General features: G+C 40.0%; 1 protein-coding gene across 1 annotated transcript in view; it reads left to right on the top strand.

Moving 5' to 3' along the window:
• ALG9 (ALG9 alpha-1,2-mannosyltransferase) overlaps positions 1–21,023 on the top strand; it is a 77,283-nt gene extending 56,260 nt beyond the window's left edge. Inside the window, exons 14-16 of the mRNA XM_084893897.1 lie at positions 7,157–7,287; positions 17,131–17,249; positions 17,529–21,023. Coding sequence (XP_084750023.1) covers positions 7,157–7,287; positions 17,131–17,249; positions 17,529–17,566 — 288 coding nt within the window. The 3' untranslated portion in view covers positions 17,567–21,023. The remainder of the gene's footprint in view (positions 1–7,156; positions 7,288–17,130; positions 17,250–17,528) is intronic.
• The last annotated feature ends 290 nt before the right edge of the window (positions 21,024–21,313 follow it).

The raw sequence follows: 21,313 nt of genomic DNA, 5'->3' as shown, positions 1-21,313 counted from the left end.
TAATTCTGGGCATCAAACTTCTCTCTTTAGTTTTGTTCTCAATACACACCTCTTGGGACAAGCAGATATTCCTCCTGTTTTCCCTGAAAACCAGGCCCATTTCTGCCTTTTCCCCTCTATTCTCATTCATATTCTCTCTGTGTCTCTCTCTCTCTCTCTCTCTCTCTCTTCTCTCTCTCTCTCTCTCTCTCTCTCTCTCTCTCTCTCTCTCTCTCTCTCTCTCTCTCTCTTACCACCATTCTAGGGCTTCTTTTCACTTCCTGTGGGCCCCAGTGATTTCTCTCTTTCTCAACTCTGATTGCTCTTATAGTACTTAGTTTCCATATTCCATATGTGCTAATGTCATTTCCTGACCTAAATTGTAAGTTTAATAATGGAGACATGTCTTACAGGAATTTTATATTCCTTAGTTTAGGATTCACCAAATAAAGTTTTTGATGATGCCCAGAAAATTCATTTTAATATCATTTACTGAATGTTGTCAACTCATCACTATTCAAGGACTATGAGTAGTTAGTATTGTAACCCTTTTGTCCTACATGGACATAATTTGAATTGACAGTAACCAGCAATCTAGGCTGAGAAAAAGAATAATTTCTTTTAATGGGCTCCAATTCTCCCAGGTTCTTTTCAATCAGTCAAGTTCTCACATTTCACCAAGTTAGTCAAAGATTCCTTTAACTATTATACTGTTTGTGTAGTTTACAAGTTTTATTTAAATGAATCACCACATTTAATCCTCATTATGACTCTGAGGTAAATGGTATTATCCTTATATTACAAAAGAAGAAATTGAGGTATAAAAACTTACATAAGTATGGGCCACCCAGCTATTTTGTGGTAGAGCCCAGACCTGAATCTAGGCCTCTAATTTGAAACTCCTCTTCTAATTTTTAATATAAATTTTTCTCACTTTATTGAGACTTAATTGAAAAATAACATTGTATACGTTTAAGGTATATAATATGATGATTTGACATATGTATATATTGTGAAATGACTCCCACAATAAGGTTACTTAACATATCCATCACCTCACATGATTATCTTTTTGTGTGTGTGTGTGTGTGTGTGTGTGTGTGTGTGGTGAGAAATTTTAGGATCTACTCTCTTAGAAGATTTCAAATATACAACACTATTATTAACTTGAGTCTTCTGGCTATACATTAGGTCTCCATAACTTAGTCCTCTTACAATTACTTTTTTACTAATAATCTCTTTATTTCCTCAGCCCCTCGTAACCACCATTCTACTCTGCTTATATGAGCTCAACTTTTTTAGATTATACATAAAAGTGAGATAATTTATTATTTGTTTTTCTCTGTGTGCCTTATTTTAGCATAATGCCCTCAAGTTTCATTTATGTTGTCACAAATAGCAGTACTTCCTTCCTTTTTATGATTGAGTAGTAGTTCATTGTGTGTGCTATGTACATATCACATTTCACCCATTGATGGATACTTAGGTTGTTTCCTTGTCTTGGCTATTGTAAATAATGCTGCAGTGAACATGGGGGTGCACATTCCCTTTAAGATAGTGACTTCATTTCCTTCACATATATATATACCCAAACTAGGATTGTTGGATAATATAGTATGTAATTATGTTTTTAATTTTTTGAGGAACTTCCTAGCTGTTTTCCATATGGCTGTACCAGTGTACATTCCTATCAAGAGTGTACCCAAGGTTCCCTTTTCTCTACACCTTCACTAGCACTTGTTATCTTTTATCTTTTTGACTAGTAACCCTGCACACGAATCTGTGCACGAGTAGCTCGCTGCTGCTTGCCTCAGCTGGCCACTCCGCCCACCATAGCTGGTAGCTCTCCTCAGCTCATAACTTGCTGCCCTGCCCTCCTGTAGCTCTCCACTGCTTGCAGATTGGTTGTGACATTTTGGCGTCCCAGCAAATTTGCATATTCCTCTATTATTAAATTAGATTATAGGCATTCTAACAGGTGTGTGTGATATTTCATTGTGGTTTTTGTTTGTGTTTTAAAATATATATTTTTATTGATTTTTTAAGAGAGAGAAGCATGGAGAGATAGAGACATCAATGAGAGCAAAACATCCATTGGCTGCCTCCTGTATGCCTCCCTGGGGATCGAGCCCAAAACCTAGGCATGTGCCCCAACCAGGAATTGAACCAGTGACCTCTTAGTGCATCGGTCGATACTCAACCACTGAGCAACACCAGTTGGGCTCTCATTGTGTTTTGCTTTGCATTTCCCTAATGATCAGTAATATTAAGCACCTATTCATGTACCTGTATGTCTTTGGAAAAGTGTCTGTTGAGGACCTTTGCCCATTTTTAAATCAAATATTTGTTTTGCTATTGAGTTCTATGGGTTCCTTATATATTTTGAGCATTAATACCTTATCAGATATATGGTTTGCAAATATTTTTTTTTTATTTCCTAGGTTGCCTTTTTATTTATTGATTGTTAGAACTTCTTTTTCTAATTATCTTAATTCATCTCTAATAGAGAGTCTGCCCTTGAGCATACTAACCATTTTTCTGCCAGAGGCTTTAGTCCTTGTGTGTTTCAGTTGTTCAGTAACTGTTTCCTAGAAAAAAGGAATCTTTAGCAGCTGTTTCCTAGAAAGGATTTAAAGAGATTACATTTTAAAAATGGATTAGGATTGCAATTAATATGATTTTGTCTTGATTTATGTCATTTCTTAAAAATATTTTTTATTGATTTCAGAGAGAAAGGGGTGAGAGAGAGAAAGATACAATGATGAGATAAAAATCATTGGCTCTCTATTGGGGATCGGGCCTGCAACCTGGGCAGTACTCTGAATGGGAATCCACCCTTCAGTCCGCAGGCCAATGCGCTATCCACTGAGCAAAACCAGCTATGGCGGTTTCTATCTTTATAAAACTTTCCTTTAAGTAGGATTTATATATGGATGGTTAATGAGTGGAGCCTAAAGCTGACTGGAATACTTTCGCATTAATTAGTTACTATCCACATCTTTGAAAGACCATGTACCCAACACCCAATCTAGATGATGAGGTCTGTAGTGTGTCTGACTGAGGCCAAGTATTGAAATGTCCTACTCAGAGCTCCCTCACCAAAGGAGGTCTAGGCATGAGACCATGAGAGTCTGTGGCCCTTACTGCTTTTGTTTAATTACAGAGACATGGTACTTGAAAAACTTTTTAAAGTTTTCATGTTTTCAAAATCCTGGGAGCTACAGCGTGAAGGTTCAGACCAAAAAGGCTGCTTCCTGAAGTGTTTATGCAAAGGGTCATTTTTAGAGTGTTATGTGGAATGGAATTGGATCTGACGTCAATTCTCAGTATGCTTTCTCTCTCCTGGAGAAACAGCCCGTGTGCAGAGCCAAATGTGAGACTGGAGTCTTTATTACATAAAAACAATGTTGGGAGAGAATGAGACTATTACTCTGAGTGAGAGGTTGAGGAAGAACAGAGTTTACTATAAGCCAGAGGTGACGGAGTTTTTCTTATATGCACTTAAAAAACCTTCAATTGTGTGTAATCCATAGTGCATAAAGCATAAGTGTACAGTAAATTAATAATAATAGAAAATAGAGCAAATACTTGTGTAACCATCACCCAGGTCAAATACCAGGGCATTGCCAGCACTCAGAAGCTTCCAGCAGTTCCTTTTGTCAAGTACCATGTCTCTGTACTCACCCTTCAGATGGAGCTTCCCAACTCCATGATAATAATTTCTTTGCTTTCCTCTTTACAGTTATTCCTCTTACATGTATTCCTAAACAGTATGATTTAGTTTTGCCTGTAGTAGAACTTCATATTCATGGAACCACATTACATTTTTTGTGAGTCTTAATTCTTTCACTCAACATTTTGTTTTTGATAAACATGCATGTTGTTGCATGTATCTGTGTTTTGTTCTCTTTTATTGCTATACTAGAGGCCCAATGCACGAAATTCGTGCAAGAGTAGGCCTTCCTTCCCCTGGCTGCTGGCACCGGCCCCCCTCTGCCATCCAGGACCCAGGCTTCCCTCAAAGCCCTGGTTTCAAGGATGTCCAGTCTAATTAGCATATTATGCTTTTATTATTATGGATAGAATTTAATTGTATGACTATACCACAATTTATTATTTTACTGTTGGATGTTTGTTTGTTTTTCCAATCTGAACCAATTGCAAATAATGACACTGAACATTCTTGAATTTGTCTTTTTGCTGCATGCATTCTATTGGATATACTTAGCTTGAACCATGTGAAATGACCAATTTTGTGTATTAAACAGTTAAATATTAATGATTTTATATGGTTCAATCTAATACTGAGGAGTAGAATTGTTGGATCATAGGAAATATCTATGTTCAATTTTAGTAGATCCATCCAGTTTTTTAAAAATCTTCTACCAACTTAATCTCCTGGACCCATTCTTTGAGTTTTTACGGATGCTTCATTATACAGGCATGATTAATGAAATCATTGGCCATTGGTAATTAAACTCAGGGTATAACCCTTCTTTCCTCCTCAGAGGTCAGGGGTGGGCCTGAAAGTTTCAACCCTCTAATCACTTGGTTAGTTCATCTAGTAACCAGTCTCCTCCTCATTTTTAGGTGCTTTCCAAAAGTTACTCTATTAATGTAAACTCAGTTGCCATTGAAGGTGGCTTGGTATGAATAATGAGATGCATCTCTATGGCTTTTTAAAAAAATATATTTTATTGATTTTTCACAGAGAGGGATAGAGAGATAGAAACATCAATGAGAGAGATGTGTCGACCAGCTGTCTCCTGCACACCCCCCACCGGGGATGTGCCCTCAACCAATGTACATGCCCTTGACCAGAATCGAACCTTGGACCTTTCAGTCCACAGACCGATGCTCTGTCCACTGAGCCAAACCAGTTTTGGCAATCTCTTATGGCTTTTAAGGAATTTCAGGAACTGAGGACAGGAGACCTAATCCTATGTAATAAAAGCCTAATATGCTAAGTGTTCAGTTGTCCAGTCAGCTGTTCAACCAATCAAAGCTTAATATGCCAATGATATGCTAAGGCTGCTCAACTGCTTGCTATGACATGCACTGACCACTAGGGGGTGGACAGCCAACTGGTTGACCAGTTGCTATGACATGCACTGACCATCGACCAGTAGGTTAGCTTGCTGCTGGAGTCTGGCTGATCAGACTGAACAAGATGGGCCAGACATGCCTGAAGCCCTTCCACGGTCCCTCTTCGGCCCTGATCGTGCACCAGTGGGGTCCCTCGGCCTTGCCTATGCCTTTCGCAATCCAGGCCCCCTTGGGGGATGTTGGAGAGCCAGTTTCAGCCAGACAACGAAATGACTGGTCGCTATGATGCTCACTGACCATCAGGGGACAGCCACTCAATACAGGAGTTGCCCCCTGGTGGTCAGTGCGCTCCCACAGTGGGAGTGCTGCTCAGCCAGAAGCCAGGCTCATGGTTGGTGAGCACAGCAGCAGTGGCAAGAGCCTCTTCTGCCTCCGTGGCAGCACTAAGGATGTCCAACTGCCAGCTTGTCGGACATCCCCCAAGGGCTTCCGAACTGTGAGAGGGCGCAGGCCAGGCTGAGCGCCCCCCCGCCCCCAAGTGCATGAATTTCGTTCACTGGGCCTCTAGTATTATAACAAAAGATGCTCTCGTTGCTATTAACTAGGAAATAACAAGGTTTTGGGAGCTGTGAGCCAGGGACAATGAATAAAAACCAAAACATATGTTTATCTTAAATCCAATATCTTTGAGTTTTATTTAACCTCAGAGAAACTTATGTGTCATCTTTATTATTTTATTTTTTATTGAATTTATTGGGGTGGCATTGGTTAATAAAATTATATAGATTTCAGGGGTATAATTCTATAATACATCATCTATATATTGTATTATCTGTTAACCACCTCAAGTCTTTATTTTTAATTTTTAAAAAGTTAAAAGTTTAATTGAAATTAAATATTCTGATGGCTTCAAGATGAGAGAATGTAATTATTGTTTGAAATGAAGTATTTAACTATGAAAGTAGCCTACAGTTTATAGCATATTCCATTGAATTAATTTTGTTATAAGCACAATACCAATTATGTGTGGATTTTTTAAAAATATATTTTTATTGATTTCAGAGAGGAAGAGGGAGGGAGAGAGAGATAGAGACATAGAAACATCAGTGATGAGAGGGAATCATTGATTGGCTGCCTCCTGCACACATCACACTGGGGATTAAGCCCACAATCCTGGCATGTGCTCTGACTGGGAATGGAACATGACCTCCATGTTCATTGGTCAATGCTTAACCACTGAGCTATGCCAGCCAGGCCCAACATGGTTATGATATTCTCTTCTGAGCATCTGTGAGCAACTGAGTGACTATAGTTTTGCTTATTGTTACAATATATTTTTCGTAATCTTCTCCACTTTTACAGTTTATTGATCTTTTGCTTCAGGAACAGTTGCCATGTCTGTCGGTTCTGTTGAATTTTTTAATATCCCTGCACCCTCACACAGCTCTGTCAGCAGAAACATGGTTTCCTTTCACATCAGCATGTGTGTTTAGTCTTGCCTTTCAATCTCCACAATAAGAAGTGATCATTGGGCCAAAACCAGTTTGACTCAGTGGTAGAGCGTCGGTCTGCGGACTGAAAGGTCCCAGGTTCGATTCCGGTCAAGGGCATGTACATTGGTTGCAGGCGCATCCCCGGTGGGGGGTGTGCAGGAGGCAGCTGGTCGGTGTTTCTCTCTCATCGACGTTTCTGGCTCTATCTCTCTCCCTTCCTCTCTGTAAAAAAATCAATAAAATATATATATTTTTTTTAAAAAAGAAGTGATCATTGGGAGGGAGCAATAGTGAACAAAAGGAAGATATATAATTTTTTTCAAGTAGGTTGTACACTCATGCTAGGTTCAAGAATGTGTTTGGCTAAAAGGACTTAATACACAAACTAGAATCAAAACTCCCAAAGCTTACATATATTTTGGCTCGGTGCGTGCATATCTCCCCCTTACTCCCAGGAGCCTAGGTAATACCCCAAAATCCAACACTCTTACCTGAGTGAGAGAACACAGGTTACATCTGAGGAGTTGGATGCTTGTGCTTCTAAAACCCTGTGGAATGCTTAGAGTTGCAGTTTATGTTCCTGACCCTGAAGGGACCCTTGTAATTGCTAATGAAGAGTTGGCCTTTCTCCATTGCAGATTGACATCAGTAAATGCCATTATTTAGTGGATTTGGACACCATAAGAGAAACACCCCGGGAGCCAAAATATTCGTCTAACAGGGAAGAATGGATCAGCCTGGCCTACAGACCGTTCCTTGATGCTTCCAGGTATGTGGCGTTAATCCTAAGAGATGTGTTAGGGTTAGGAAAGGTGAAAATTGGATCGAATAAATTCCAGCTCTGGGCTGATGCTAGTAGCCATCATTTTACTTTATTTATGTTTGGACCCTTGTCCAGTTTCCTGAAAAATCTAAAACCGCTCTCTTTTTCTAGGCAACAGAATACAAAGTATATTCTAGAATCATCTAAATAAAAGAATCTGAGTAAAGCAGATTGATCCATGAAGAAAATTTGCACTGCATAAAAATGGCAAGTCCCTTGCCGAAGCCAGTTTGGCTCAGTGGTAGAGCGTCGGTCTGCGGACTGAAAGGTCCCAGGTTCGATTCCAGTCAAGGGCATGTACCTTGGTGGTGGGCACATCCCTGGTAGGGAGTGTGCAAGAGGCAGCTGGTCGATGTTTCTCTTTCATCGATGTTTCTAGCTCTCTGTCCCTCTTTCTTCCTCTCTGTGAAAAATCAATAAAATATATTTTTTTAAAAAGAATTGGAAAAGGCAAATATAGACAAGTCTTTTGGAAAGTTTTGCTATAAAGGGAAACAGAAACAAGACTATAGTTCATAGTGGGTGTAGGGAAGTGCTAACTAGAAAGATTTTTGTCCTTAAATTTTTTTTTTTTTATTATGGTAGTGTGTGTATACCATAATAGAGCTGAAATCTGGTCATGGAGAAAGGAAAGAATTGCTGGAGCACTGCCCTTGAGGTAGGTGAGAGGAGCTGCACATGTAAGTCAGGATGTGCTATAGGCAGGTGTACAGATAGGTCTCTGAACAGCACTGCCCGGGAGAACTTCCTGCAGGATGGAGATGTTCTGCTCCATCCAATACAGGAGCCACTGGAATAGCCTCTGTTCAAGGCAGAGGAATTAAACTCCCTTGGATGGGAGGAGTGTGAGAGAATTTATGGACATGTTTTAAAACCATCGTAGCTCTTTTGATGCCATTCTTGATTTGAATTGGATACTTTTTGAAAATTTTCTTTTTAAAGGAGATTTCTTTCAGAAGAGACATATGGCACACAAAACAGTCCAATAAGCTGGTTCCATCTGCAGCTCCTTACTACCCAGGTGGAAAGGAACACTCCAGGCCAATAGTTTGAAAAGCTTCAGATGGTGTTCAGATCCTTTAGGAAGAATTAGTTCTCCTTCCTAACCAGTAATTGAAGTGATCTTGTCTTTCCCTACACATCAATCATGGGGTGTCTTCAGCTCCTTCTTCTATGCCAAGAATACAGAGAAACTGTAAGGAAGAAGAGGTCAGAGTTTCTTGACTTTTGTGATTCTTTTTTTTACACTACACACACACACACACACACACACACACACACACACACACACACACACAGATACACAGACATTGATTTTGGAGAGGGAGAGAGAGACGGAAACATCAATGATGAGAAAGAAACATTGACGGCTGCCTCCTGCACACTCCACACCAGGGATGGAGCCTGCAACCCCAGCTTATGCGCTCTCCAGGAATTGAACCGTGACCTCCTCGTTCATAGGTCGATGCTCAACCTCTGAACCATGCCCGGTGGGCTCTACTTTTGCAATTCTTTATCAGGTCATTATTCTCTTATACTTCTCCTGTTTCTTTAGCAGTTTTTAGCCTTTCCATTTTTTCTTCTCCCCAGATACTTTCCTGAGACCCTTCATCTGCAGAGCTAGTCCAGACTAGATTTAGCCTCAACATGCATTGGTGTTTTCCTTCTTGTTTCTTTAGCTGTTAAAACATTGAGATCTCCTGACATTTTTAAAAAATATATATTTTATTGATTTTTTTACAGAGAGGAAGAGAGAGGGATAGAGAGTCAGAAAAATCGATGAGAGAGAATCATCGATCAGCTGCCTCTTGCACACCCCCTACTGGGGATGTGCCCGCAACGAAGGTACATGCCCTTGACCGGAATCGAACCCAGGACTTTTCAGTCCACAGGCTGATGCTCTATCCACTGAGCCAAACCGGTTTCAGCTGAAATAAGGATTTCTTAAATTTCAGAACTTTTTGATGCCCTTATTTCATATAATGAAGATTGCTGACTATTTTAAAGCATACTCCTTTATTTCATCTCCGTAGAGCTTGCCAGAATCATCTACCTGCTGGGACTCCAATGCTGCTTCCTATTTGTCCCATAGAAGCATAGCCCAAAGGGTGCAAAGAGCAGAGGCAAACACCTTAAACACCGCTGTGTTTTCTCCCCAGGAGTGGTGGGTGGGACATATAGTACCTGCATGTCCACGTAGCTCTCAGATGGAAAGCAGACGGGTGAAGAGCATTTCCCCAGCAGCCTCGGTGGGGCTGGAGGTCAGAAAATGGCCAGTTGCCTAAGAGCAGTTTTTTCTCAATCCTCATTCTGAATATTGGCTAAAGGTGACTGGTCAAGAGGTTATGATGTTTTCACATGATTGGCCACGGGCCACAAATAAGTGAAGTGACTCACTCTGTAAACAGTCATGCAGTGCTGTGATTCCAATTTGTGCCTCAGCAAACTTCCAAATCTACACAGTATGGATTTTTGGAGATTGATACCAAATAGTCAAAACTGTGAATGCATTCAGGGAATGCCAAGGATCTTTTGGAATGCATGCTGAAAATAAATGTCATTTTGGTCAATGGGTAATGATGATTGAGCATATACTGCGTAAACTGAAACCTGGTTAAGTTACTTGACCTTTAGCATTTATATTTTCTTTGCTAATATGAATGCCCTCCACAAGTCCTTGTGCTCTCACATCTCCTGGACCACTGCCCCACCACACACCAGAGGCTCCTACTTTGTTCTGCCCACCTAATGGCTTTAGGACTGAATCTTTGGGAAGAGAAGAGGAAGAAGAACTTCATATTAGTTTTGTTATTTCCTTTTCCTTGTGGAAGATGAATATTGCCAAAAGTGAGTGAGGTAAACTAATGCTCTGATTTAAGAGTCTGGGCATAGTCATTCATTCATTCACAGGTTATTCATTAAGCACTTGATGTGGAACTGTTCTAAAAGTTAGAGAGATAGAAGTTAGGTCAAGTTAACTCCTCAAGGGACTGAAATTCTAGTAGAGTATTAGTGTAGCAAGTAACTCCTGTGTTCATTTCTCTTTTGTGCAATAAATGTTACCTCTGTGTTACTTACCGACCATTAGTGTAATGCCCCTCACTCCATTTCCTGTTAAAGAATATTAAAGTACAGTCACGTTTTTACTACATACCAGCTTTTTGAACAGTTCTCAGGACTATAGCTTGGCTATAGATAAAGTCTTGAGGGAATCCTGAGATTCTCTTCAGAACAGAAGATTGTTGTGAAAATTCAGTTCTCCCCTGAGGGTTGTAGAAAGTGTAACTGAAATGTGAGCGAAGTGTGAGAGAGAGCAAGAGACAGAGATACACAGAGGGAGAAAACTAGCTTCAAAAAGGAAGAACTGGCAGTCAGATTAGACTACAGGTCCACATGGCCATAATATTTAGATGAGTGGATGGATGGATAAAAATAAAAGAGAAAACCTTAGTACCTTAGTACTAGGACGTTTTCTTTTTAAAATGAAAAGTTGACCCAGCATTTCCTTTTGTGCCTGCTGAACTAGAGACATCAGGGACTGGCAGCCAGTCTTCACTGGTATCAGCAAGAGCAGATAAGTCTCCACAGAACACTTCCTAACCTTGATAAATATGGCTGGTAATTTAATTAGAAAACATTCCGAGCTGTCAGCTAATTATGCTATTCAGACAATAGCTTTGTCCAGGTCTGTTTCATCTTTGAATCTCTTGAGTGACTTGCTCTCTGGTATGTGAAGTATTTCCATCTCCACGATAGAGGCATATGTTGTACGTCTCCCTAAATTATGCTGTCTGTGCTTCCTCAGGGCATTTCACATAATTACAGACAATGTATGAGTTTTGTGTTTGTTTTTTTTAATAAAGATAATCCTTTTAAAATACATATATATTTTTTTATTGATTTTTACAGACAGGAAGGGAGAAGGATAGAAAGTTAGAAACATCAATGAGAGAGAAACATCGATCAGCTGCCTCCTGCATACCCCCTACTGGGGATGTGCCACAACCAAGGTACATGCCCTGGACCGGAATTGAACCTGAGACCCTTCAGTCCACAGGCCGATGCTCAATCCACTGAGTCAAACCAGCTAGAGCTGTATGAGTTTTGATAGGTATTAGTTTTGTTCTAATTTGTGATTCAGTCTAATCTTTGTTTCCACATGTATGGAAACATATGTTATTCTAGTGCTCAACTGTTTTTCAAAGGCAAATAACCAAGTTCATTTTCACTTTTCCAGCAATAGTACAGTATACCAATTTAAAAATCCTAGTCATGCTTAGCACACTAAAGCTATTCATGGTAAAGAAACTCATTTAGAACAGCAGCGATAGTTTTAGAAATGAGGAATTCAACCTAACTTGTTCTCTTTGTTTAAAAAAAATCACAGAATGTTCCCATCCCAGCTCAGAGGTGTGTATATTCACTGTTCCTCACTTCATCTTGAAGAAATTAGTGGCTTTAGACGTGAAAGATAAATAATGTTAATTCTAAAATAGAATCTATCCATCTTGAAAATTCTGGTTCTGGGCTTCAGGTACATCTCTAATAGGTTCTAACTTATTGCTTCTGGTTGTTTTTGCACTTGTATCATCAAAGTGCAAAATTTGAAGAAGTTTTTGAAACCTTTAATGATTCAATTTTGTCAAAGAGAAGGCAGCTATCATTTTTGCTCTGTAATTGATCAGTTTATGATCAATTCATTGAAATCTTTTTTTTAATCCTCATCTGAGGACATTTTCATAGACTTTTTTGAGAGAAGGAGAAGGAGACAGTGAGAGAAACATTGATGTAGAGAGAAACTTCGATCAGTTGCTCCTGCACATACCCCAACCAGGGCCCAGGATTGAACCTAGGTATGTGTCCTAACCTGGAATCAAGCCTGAGGTCTTTCTGTGTACAGAACGATGCTCCTACCAACTGAGCCACACTGGCCAGGATTTCATTGAATTTTTTAAATATGTTTTTTTTTAATTGATTTGAGATAGAGAGAGGAAAGGAGAGAGAGAGAAACATCGATGTGATGTGAGAGAGAAATATCTATCAGGTGCCTCCTGCATGCATCCCTGCCAGGTATCAGGGGATCAAACCCACAACCTGAATTTGTGCCCTAACTGGAAATCAAACCGGTGACCTTTCATTGCACAGGAAAATGTTCGACCAACCAACTGAGCCACACTGCTCAGAACTTCAATTGAATTTTTTATTTCTTTTTCATCTATATCCTTCCAGTCACCTTGGTATATGAACTTGTCTTCAGCATGTATCCACTTATTTTATTAAATAAAATTTGGCACACGGATCTCATAAGAGATGCAAAAATGTGATCAGATGCCCTGTTAACATAATAGGATGGTTCAGGTTCTTTTTTTTTTTTTTTTTTTTTTTTTTTTACAGTTCAATCAGTTTTAATGGATGTTTACATTCATATAACCAGCACTGTAACCAATATGCACAACTTTTATGTCACACCGAAGAACTCCCTGAGATCTCAGTGCTGCCCCTGTGTAGTCTATGTTACTATGATTTTGAAAAAGACTTTTCTTTAAAATCATAGTCAAACAGAACATTACAATATTTAAAAAAGAAATAGATGAGTTCCTCCTAGAAAATGCTTTCTTATTTTTCATTAGATAAATTCAGTTGTGTTATTGAGCAGACATCAGCCAGGGTTCCAAACCCTTCCTTTGTCTTCTGAACGGGTCCAGAAGGTCCCAAGGAGTTATCCCTTTGGGCAATGTCTTCCCCCACAGCTGTCTGAACAGGTGGGTGCAGAAAACCATTTCAGAGGGTCAAAGCCATCTTTGACTCACCCCTCCCCTTTTACTTGTCTCTGCAAGCAAATATTTTTTTTTAATATATTTTATTGATTTTTTTTTTGCCCCCCTCCCTCCCTCCTACACATCCCCTCCCTCCCCAGAGTTTTGTGTCCATTGGTTGTACTTATATGCATGTATACAAGTCCTTCGGTTGATCTATTATCTCCCCCAGATCTTCCTCCCCTCCCCACTGTAATTTGACAGTCTGCTTGTTGATTTACTGTCTCTATATCTATATTTTGGTTCATCAGTTTATAATGTTCTTTATTATCCATAAATGAGTGAGGTCATGTGGTGTTTCTCTTTCATTGATTGGCTTATTTCACTCAGCATGATGTTCTCTAATTCCATCCAGGTTGCTGCAAATGATGAGAATTCCTTCTTTTTTATGGCAGCATAGTATTCCATTGTGTAGATGTAACATAGTTTTTGGATCCAATCATCTGCTGACGGGCACCTAGGCTGTTTCCAAATTCTAGCTATTGTAGATTGTGCTGCTATGAACATAGGGGTGCATATATCCTTTCTGATTGGTGTTTCTAGTTTCTTGGGATATATTCCTAGGAGTGGGATTACTGGGTCAAATGGGAGTTCCATTTTCAGTTTTTTGAGGAAACTCCACACTGTTCTCCACAGTGGTTGCACCAGTCTGCATTCCCACCAGCAGTGCACGAGGGTTCCTTTTTCTCCACAACCTCGCCAACACTTGTCGTTTGTTGATTTGTTGATGTTAGCCATATATATATATATAGTGTTTTACATATGTCTCCTCTTTGGTCCAGGTTCTTGTAAAATACTGCATGATAAAGTCTTTCCCTTTGAATGACTAACTAAATGAAAATACCTTATTTCCTTTTTGTTCCTGGAAATATATTTACTCATTTATTCTTGAGTTTGAGAAAATTCATCCAGTATATTGTCATCTGAAGATGCACAGGCAAATTTTGCTTGTTAGATCAATTTCACCATCATCATCAGAGTCTTGAGTGCTGCTGTTTCTCTTTTCATTCCTCTACTGTTTTGTCTAATACTTGTAAAATGTCTTCTATCAGTTTTCTTCTCATTGCCATAATGGACCACTATTTATAAAATTCTGAATTCTCAACACTATTCAATGAAAGCAAAGATAATGTCTTTAGTTTTTCATACCTTATTTAATGATGATGCAATACTTTGGGCAATGCAATAAGAAAATTGAAGGAAAATGCAATAGTGATTATTTATTTTACTTTTGCATTCTGTTTGGTAATTTCATCATTTTCCTTTTTCTTATTACTTGAGTCTTTATTTTTTTAAAAGCACAGTTGTAAATAATCCAAGATACAGGGGGGAAAAATTAGACCACTAAGATCCTACAATATAGCTTACATTTATAAAAGGGTACAATGGATCCATATGGTAATTACAAGATAAAATGTTTTATTCTGTTTTGTTTGTTTTTTTAAGTCAGTATAATCTCTCTTTGTTCTTTGGAAGACTCTAAAAAGATAAACATTGTGAAATAATGACCCTCCCAAATAATAAGGAATGGTTCCAAAAAGAAAGTCAAACACTAACATTGGGCCCAGTGGCCCCAATGTTATGCCAGGGACTGAGTTGACTGGCAATGTGTGCTGACTCTGTTAATGAAGCTTTTATCGTGGAGTGGAAATGGCCCTAAATTAGTGTTGGCTTTTCTTTACCACACCTAAGCTCGCAGGAGTTTGCTCCGACCTACAGCCCTCCGCTCTGACCTTCCCCTTATCTGTGTAGCCCGGGCAGAAAGAATACACTCACTTCTTTCTGGCTCAGGCAGGTGCTTCCTCCTCCTGTTGGTTGTCTGCAGGAGCTCTGCTTTATCTCGTGTCTCTTCTAAGCCCTTTATCAGAGCCCTTCAGCGGTTGGCTGGTGAAGTGAAGTGCATCTCTGTTGAGCACACAGCACTGCCAGGGTCCCAGTGGGGAGCCTCTCTCAGAGGTGTGTATGCCAAGCACGATATCATTGTGTGCAGGCGTTGCGGGAGTCTGCCAGTGCAAATGCCACATTGACTCGACATTTACAAGTTCCGAGTCTGAGAAAGGACTGGCAGCGGAACACTCTGCAGCTTCCTCATTTGGGGTGGCAGTAACTGGGTCAGCTTTGATGTTTTGACTCAGAAATCACAGTCAAGAAGTAATGCTTGATACATAATTTGAAACGATCACTGCCACATTGTCTACGAAGTTATGAATCCTGTTAGCCTGTTCCCAGGATACAGGATAAACCATAGGGGTTGAGTGCAGAATCTGGAATCAAAGCTGGATTTGAGTGAGGGCTCTGTGACTTCCTGTGTGACCCCGAGCAAGTTACTTTATGTAAGCTTCAGGTCCCATCGATAAAATAGGGGTAATAATATCACTTTCCTCTTATGGGTTATTGGCTGGATTAAATAGTATCTTTAAAAGTGTAAGCACTTTTTCCAGAGTTTGTCCAATGCTAAGTGTTCAATAAATGTGAAGTATTTTTCAGAAATTCAGGTTTTCATCTATTCCTGTATTTTAATAACAAATATGTACATTTTTTTAAAATATATTTTATTGATTTTATACAGAGAAGAAGGGAGAGAGATAGAGAGTTAGAAACATCGATGTGGGAGAGTCATCGATCAGCTGCCTCCTGCACACCCCTCACCGGGGATACGCCCGCAACCAAGGCACATGCCCTTGACCAGAATCGAACCCGGGTCCCTTGAGTCCCAAAGCCGATGCTCTATCCATTGAGCCAAACCGGTTTCGGCCAAATATGTACATTTTATAACTTGCCAGGGACATGTCATGACATGAGCTTGTGTATAAGACTCTCTCTTTGACTTAAGAATTGCTAGAGCCAAAACCAGTTTGGCTCAGTGGATAGAGCGTCAGCCTGCGGACTGAAGGGTCCCGGGTTCGATTCTGGTCAAGGGCATGTACCTTGGTTGTGGGCACATCCCCAGTAGGGGGTATGCAAGAGGCAGCTGATCGATGACTCTCTCATCAATGTTTCTAACTCTCTATCCCTCTCTCTTCCTCTCTGTAAAAAATCAATAAAATATATATTTTTTTAAATTGCTAGAGCCTGGCTGGGTAGTTCAGTTGGGTAGAGCATCGCCCCGATACACCAAAGTTGTGGTTTCGATCCCTGGTTAGGGCACAAGAATCAACCAATGAATGCATAAATAGTGGAGTAACAAATCTGTGTGTGTGTGTGTGTGTGTGTGTGTGTGTGTGTTTTCCCTCTCTCCCGTTTCCCTCCCCCTTCCTTTATCTTTCTAAAATCAATAAATAAAGCTGAAACCAGTTTGGCTCAATGGATAGAGCATTGGTCTGCGGACTCAGGGGTCCCAGGTTCAATTTCTGTCAAGGGCATGTACATTGGTTGCAGGCACATTCTCGGTTGGGGGTGTGCAAGAAGCAACTGGTCGATGTATCTCTCCCATCAATATTTCTAGATCTCTATCCTTCTCCCTTCCTCTCTGTGAAAAATCAATAAAATATATTTTTTAAATAAATAAATATAAAAAAACTAAAGAAAAAAAGAATTTCTGGAACATTGCACAGGAAGCCCGGACATATTTTTCTTTATCTCTCTAGGAAAATTTAGTGCTGGAGTCAGGATCATTTGAGCATCTCTACAGTTCTTAGCTGCAGAAACCATTGGGTATTAAGTATTTATTTTAGTAATAGCAGCCCTTTGATTGACTTGGAACTTTTTTATGGTATATACTAATGCTAAGTGAAGACCTAGAGCTATTTTGAAGGATATACTGTGACTTAACAGGGAGACTGTCTTCTTGGTATGGGTAGCAAGGTAGTACTTGGTTTTGATTACTAGTAGCTAAATAACAGACTTTTCTGTGTTGCTTACATAAAATACCCTTACTAGAGCACTTAGTTTATTTCCCTGAATCATTTTCAATACCATTAGTAAATTCTCTCAAATGGTAAAATTCTCCTTTCCCCCACCCCTTGTTTTTCAGATCTTCAAAGCTGCTGCGGGCATTTTATGTCCCCTTCCTGTCGGATCAGTATACAGTGTATGCAAACTACACAATCCTCAAACCCCGGAAAGCAAAGCAAACCAGGAAGAAAAGTGGAGGTTAGCAGCACGTGTGCCTGTGGCCCTTCGGACAGCCATCCTGCTCTAGTGGTTCCATGGCAGGACTCCTTCCCAGCCATCACTGTAACGTGTAATAAAGGCTACCTGACACAATCCTGGATTCCGGGTGTTTGGGCTGGTCACCGTCACCCACATTCACTTCCTGCCTGCGTGTCTGTTCTGCATGTAACGTTCGGCAGCTGGGCAGAGAAAGGCCCTAAGTCCAGGTAGACAGTGTTCCACATCTCATTGTTTTTCTTCTGTTTAATTATTTACCAGACCGGAGAAGAGCAGAATCAGCCCATAGGAAGAACTGAAAGTCTGAACTGGGTGGCTGGTGAAGCTGTTCTCCACGCTCTGGCCTGGCACCCGAGAACTAGCTCTCCTCTCCTGGGCCGATGGGCTTCTCCACCAAAGCCGTGTGGCAGCTTCTCGCAGACCTTCTTGTTCACACCCCAGTGCTGAGAATGAGCACAGCCTAGTTGCCAGCCTACATGTCCTTTCCCCTCCAGCAAGACTCAGTTTCTCTAACGCGCTTCCCAGGACGAGGCTGTCCTGGAGGTGCCTCAGGAAAAAGGCAGCGATGTGAGGAACGGTGGCCGAACTGCATTATTTAGGATGCCACTTATTTTCATTTTATTTCCTTTACAACAAACTGTAACTATGTGGATTGTTTCTTAAGTTTTAGCATGCTGTTTCTTGAATTCAAAACTTCCCTGTGTAAAGTTATTAATAGACCAGTATACAGTGTATGCAATCTACACAATCCTCAAACCACGGAAAGCAACGCAAATAGGAAGAAAAGTGGAGTTAGGAACACATGTACAGGACACATTTGGAGAAAATTAATTCTGTCAATTGGATAGAATTGGATAATATCACATTTTTAAGTAATGTATTCTGTGGCCATTTCTGAGGAAATTAAGAATTTCCCTTTTTTAAACAACCCTAGTGAAAAAGACCAGTGTATATTTATAGCAACTATTTTTAAGTCTGTACATTGCCAAGCACATCCTGCATGGGCACTTCTTGTCAGATAGGCAATTATAATGACTGAATATTTTAATAAGTGTGTACTCTCTTTACCTTTACATACATTATTTCACAGTTTATAAAGCATTTTGCACTATCTCATTTGATCCTCATTCACAATGTGAAGTAGACAAGTCAAGTGTTTTTATACCCATTTTAAAGATTAAGAAACCGAGATTACAGGGGGAGAGGGGATGTAAAGTGACTTGCCCAAGGTCACATGACCAGTTAAATAGTAGCACCAGGACTAGAACCTACGTTGCCCTGCTTCTCATCTAGTGCTCTTCCATATTTTCTCACTTGACTGTGAAAACAGTACTTGAAAGAATGCTGAGGTTGTCCAGGGACCAGCTTGATAATCTGACTTTCTGCTTTAATGAAGAATTTTATCTGTTTTTCCTTTGAGTTCTCCAGAGCCTCCACTGTCTGCTGGTTAGACTCTCACCACAGCAGTGACAGGAACACGTGTTTTGGAAGTCCTGTTCCTTTGTAGCCAGGCAGGGTTCCGTAGTAGTTCCATTTCTGTAGTCAATCTGCATCACAGTATAGGTGCCTTATTTCCCAAGGGTGATTATGTCTGGTATCTGCAAAGAGGCTGAATTTGTTTTTCAGAGTTTCCATCTTTCATTTTTCAAAGAGAAGGGCTTTCAATAGGAACTGATCCCAAGAGAGGAGAAAAGAGATGATAAGGGAAGGAATGGCTAGTGGCCATATGCAAGTCTCCCCTCTGAAGGGAGATTGGGATCCAGTTGAAGCACTGGAGAGGCAACAGGTCTGGACCATAGAGAATAACTGGAAGGTGGAGATAAACTGGGGTCCCACTTGCTGCTGTAAAGACTTCTGCCATTTAATTCTCAATCCTTGATTACTTTTTCCAAATATTGGCCCATTTGGTCTGACTACAGGATAGAGAATTTTCACTGAAATATCTTACCATGCCTACTTTAATAGTGCACCGAGTTGCTAAAGCCCTTTACTTTTTTGCAGAGGTAAATAGGAGAATTCCGAAAGAGAGGTCCACGATGAGCGGCTTTTTCTAATCGCAGTAGTACAACGCTGATCTATTCTGTCATCTTGCATGCGGAAAATAAAAAGCCTTCTGAGCAGGAACTTACTGTAACATAGCACAAACAAAGGTCATGATTGATTCAGGGATTCCTGGGAAATATCAGCTCCTATTCCTTTTAAATCCTGCTTTTGGTTTTCTCTGTTCTACGTATATCTTTAATGAGAGCACAATCAACTGCAGGACACTGTGCCAAATGCTGTAGGTCAGAGTAGTAGAAAATGAATGTTTTTTGTTATGATGAATTGTGCACATGATATTTATATAAACACATTTATAAATCTCAGCAATACAGGGAGCTTAGCTTGCCGGGGTAAAGTTCCAAACACCTGGTCAGGGTAACATTTCTCTAGAGAATCAGTGTTCAGCATGAGCTGTCCCCTCTGCCCATTATAAGGATGGCGTGTCTGAGGTGCTTATTTCTCCATAGATTGTGGAGTATCAAGGAATGAAAGACTATAATTGTTTGTAATAACCTTTGATTATGGAGCTGAGTGCGGGAGTGGGTGTACGTGGCAATACCAGGACTCAGATCTCTGTTTTCTGAAGCAGCTGGATCTGAAACCGGATCTTATGGCACTGAGTCCCAAACTGAGTTAATAGGCATCTATTGTCAAAGTTTGCCTGTCACTGGGTAGTTGCCATCTGATAAGAAAGAAGACTGGTAATTATTATTATTATTTTTTTATTGATTTGAGAGAGAGAGAGACATTGATTTTTTGTTTTGTTTTGTTTTGTTTTTTTGTTCCACTAATTTATGCACTCATTGTATGTGCACTGACCAAGGATTGAACCTCCAACCTTGGCATATTGGGATGACGTTCTAACCAACAGAACTACCCAGCCGGAGGAAGACTGGTCATGCTAATCTCTTGGGATAATCACAGAAAATTGAAGCCCATACTCTTTATTATTGAACTCAAGTTTAGAAACAGATTGTTTTAAATCAAGGTGGGTCTTGATCCCAACTATTTATTTGGATCGTTTTGTTTGTTTGTTTGTTTGCTTGTTTAGTTTGAGTTCTGGGAGAGAACCTTGAAAACTTCATGTGGTTCTGCAACATTAGATCTGGAGTGACCATTAGGGCGAAGCACCAATGGCAGCCCTTCGTGTTTGCATTTCCTGGGGGTTACTGAAGTAAGAACTCACTGTGATTGTGCTGCCTCCTGCCCAGTGCCAGGCAGCTCTGCTTTTAATTTGGTTAATTTTATTTTCTCTGGAGAGGGAAAAGAGGCACCATTTCATCTCTGCCTGCACAGGCATATTAAAGCTCATGTGTTAATTCATTCTTACGCTCCTACATTAAATTACATGCCTTGGTAAGTTGGTAAATGCACACGTGTTCAGCTTTAATTTTTTTTTTTTTTTTTTTTTTTTTTTGCAAGACAAAGATCAGACTTCCGAATGGCATTGTATTTCAGAGGCTCTCTGGTGTTTCAATTAATCTAAGTGAACGTTGCCTTCAATTTTCCCAATGCACATGGCCAGGTGGCTCATGCTGCAGATACTATCAGGAAGCAGTCCAGTACTGAAGCAAGAGATTGTCCGAGGGATTTGTCTTCCTGATCCTTGTGCTTTATTTCCCATGTCAGTGTTTACATTGCATACTTATATTTTCTGTGAAAGAAAAAAGTCAAATAAATCTTGGCAGTTTGATTTTCCTTTTCTTAAAGTGATATTTTCTCTTTTGCCTTTAAGCTTTTAAATCTTGGTGGGGATTGGAAACCGAAGGAGCTCAGCTTCTGTCTGCCTCACTCCCACTCTTCAGTGGAGAGACCTGCTTCTATCATCTAAATAGCTCAAAATGCTTATTCTGAAAACCCTAGGAAGAATTCCTTGGGAAATCCAGTGGGGGTTGGTTTTATTTTATTTGTGGACAAACCATGCACAGTAGGAATTACTCAATATATTAGTGTTATAACTAAAAGAGAATTTCAGGGTATCATCTTATGTTTTGGGGTTAAAA

Source organism: Pipistrellus hanaki, assembly GCF_964339955.1.
Source record: "Pipistrellus hanaki genome assembly, chromosome: 9".
Taxonomy (NCBI): Eukaryota; Metazoa; Chordata; class Mammalia; order Chiroptera; family Vespertilionidae; genus Pipistrellus; species Pipistrellus hanaki.
This window is presented reverse-complemented; position numbering and strand designations above follow the sequence as displayed.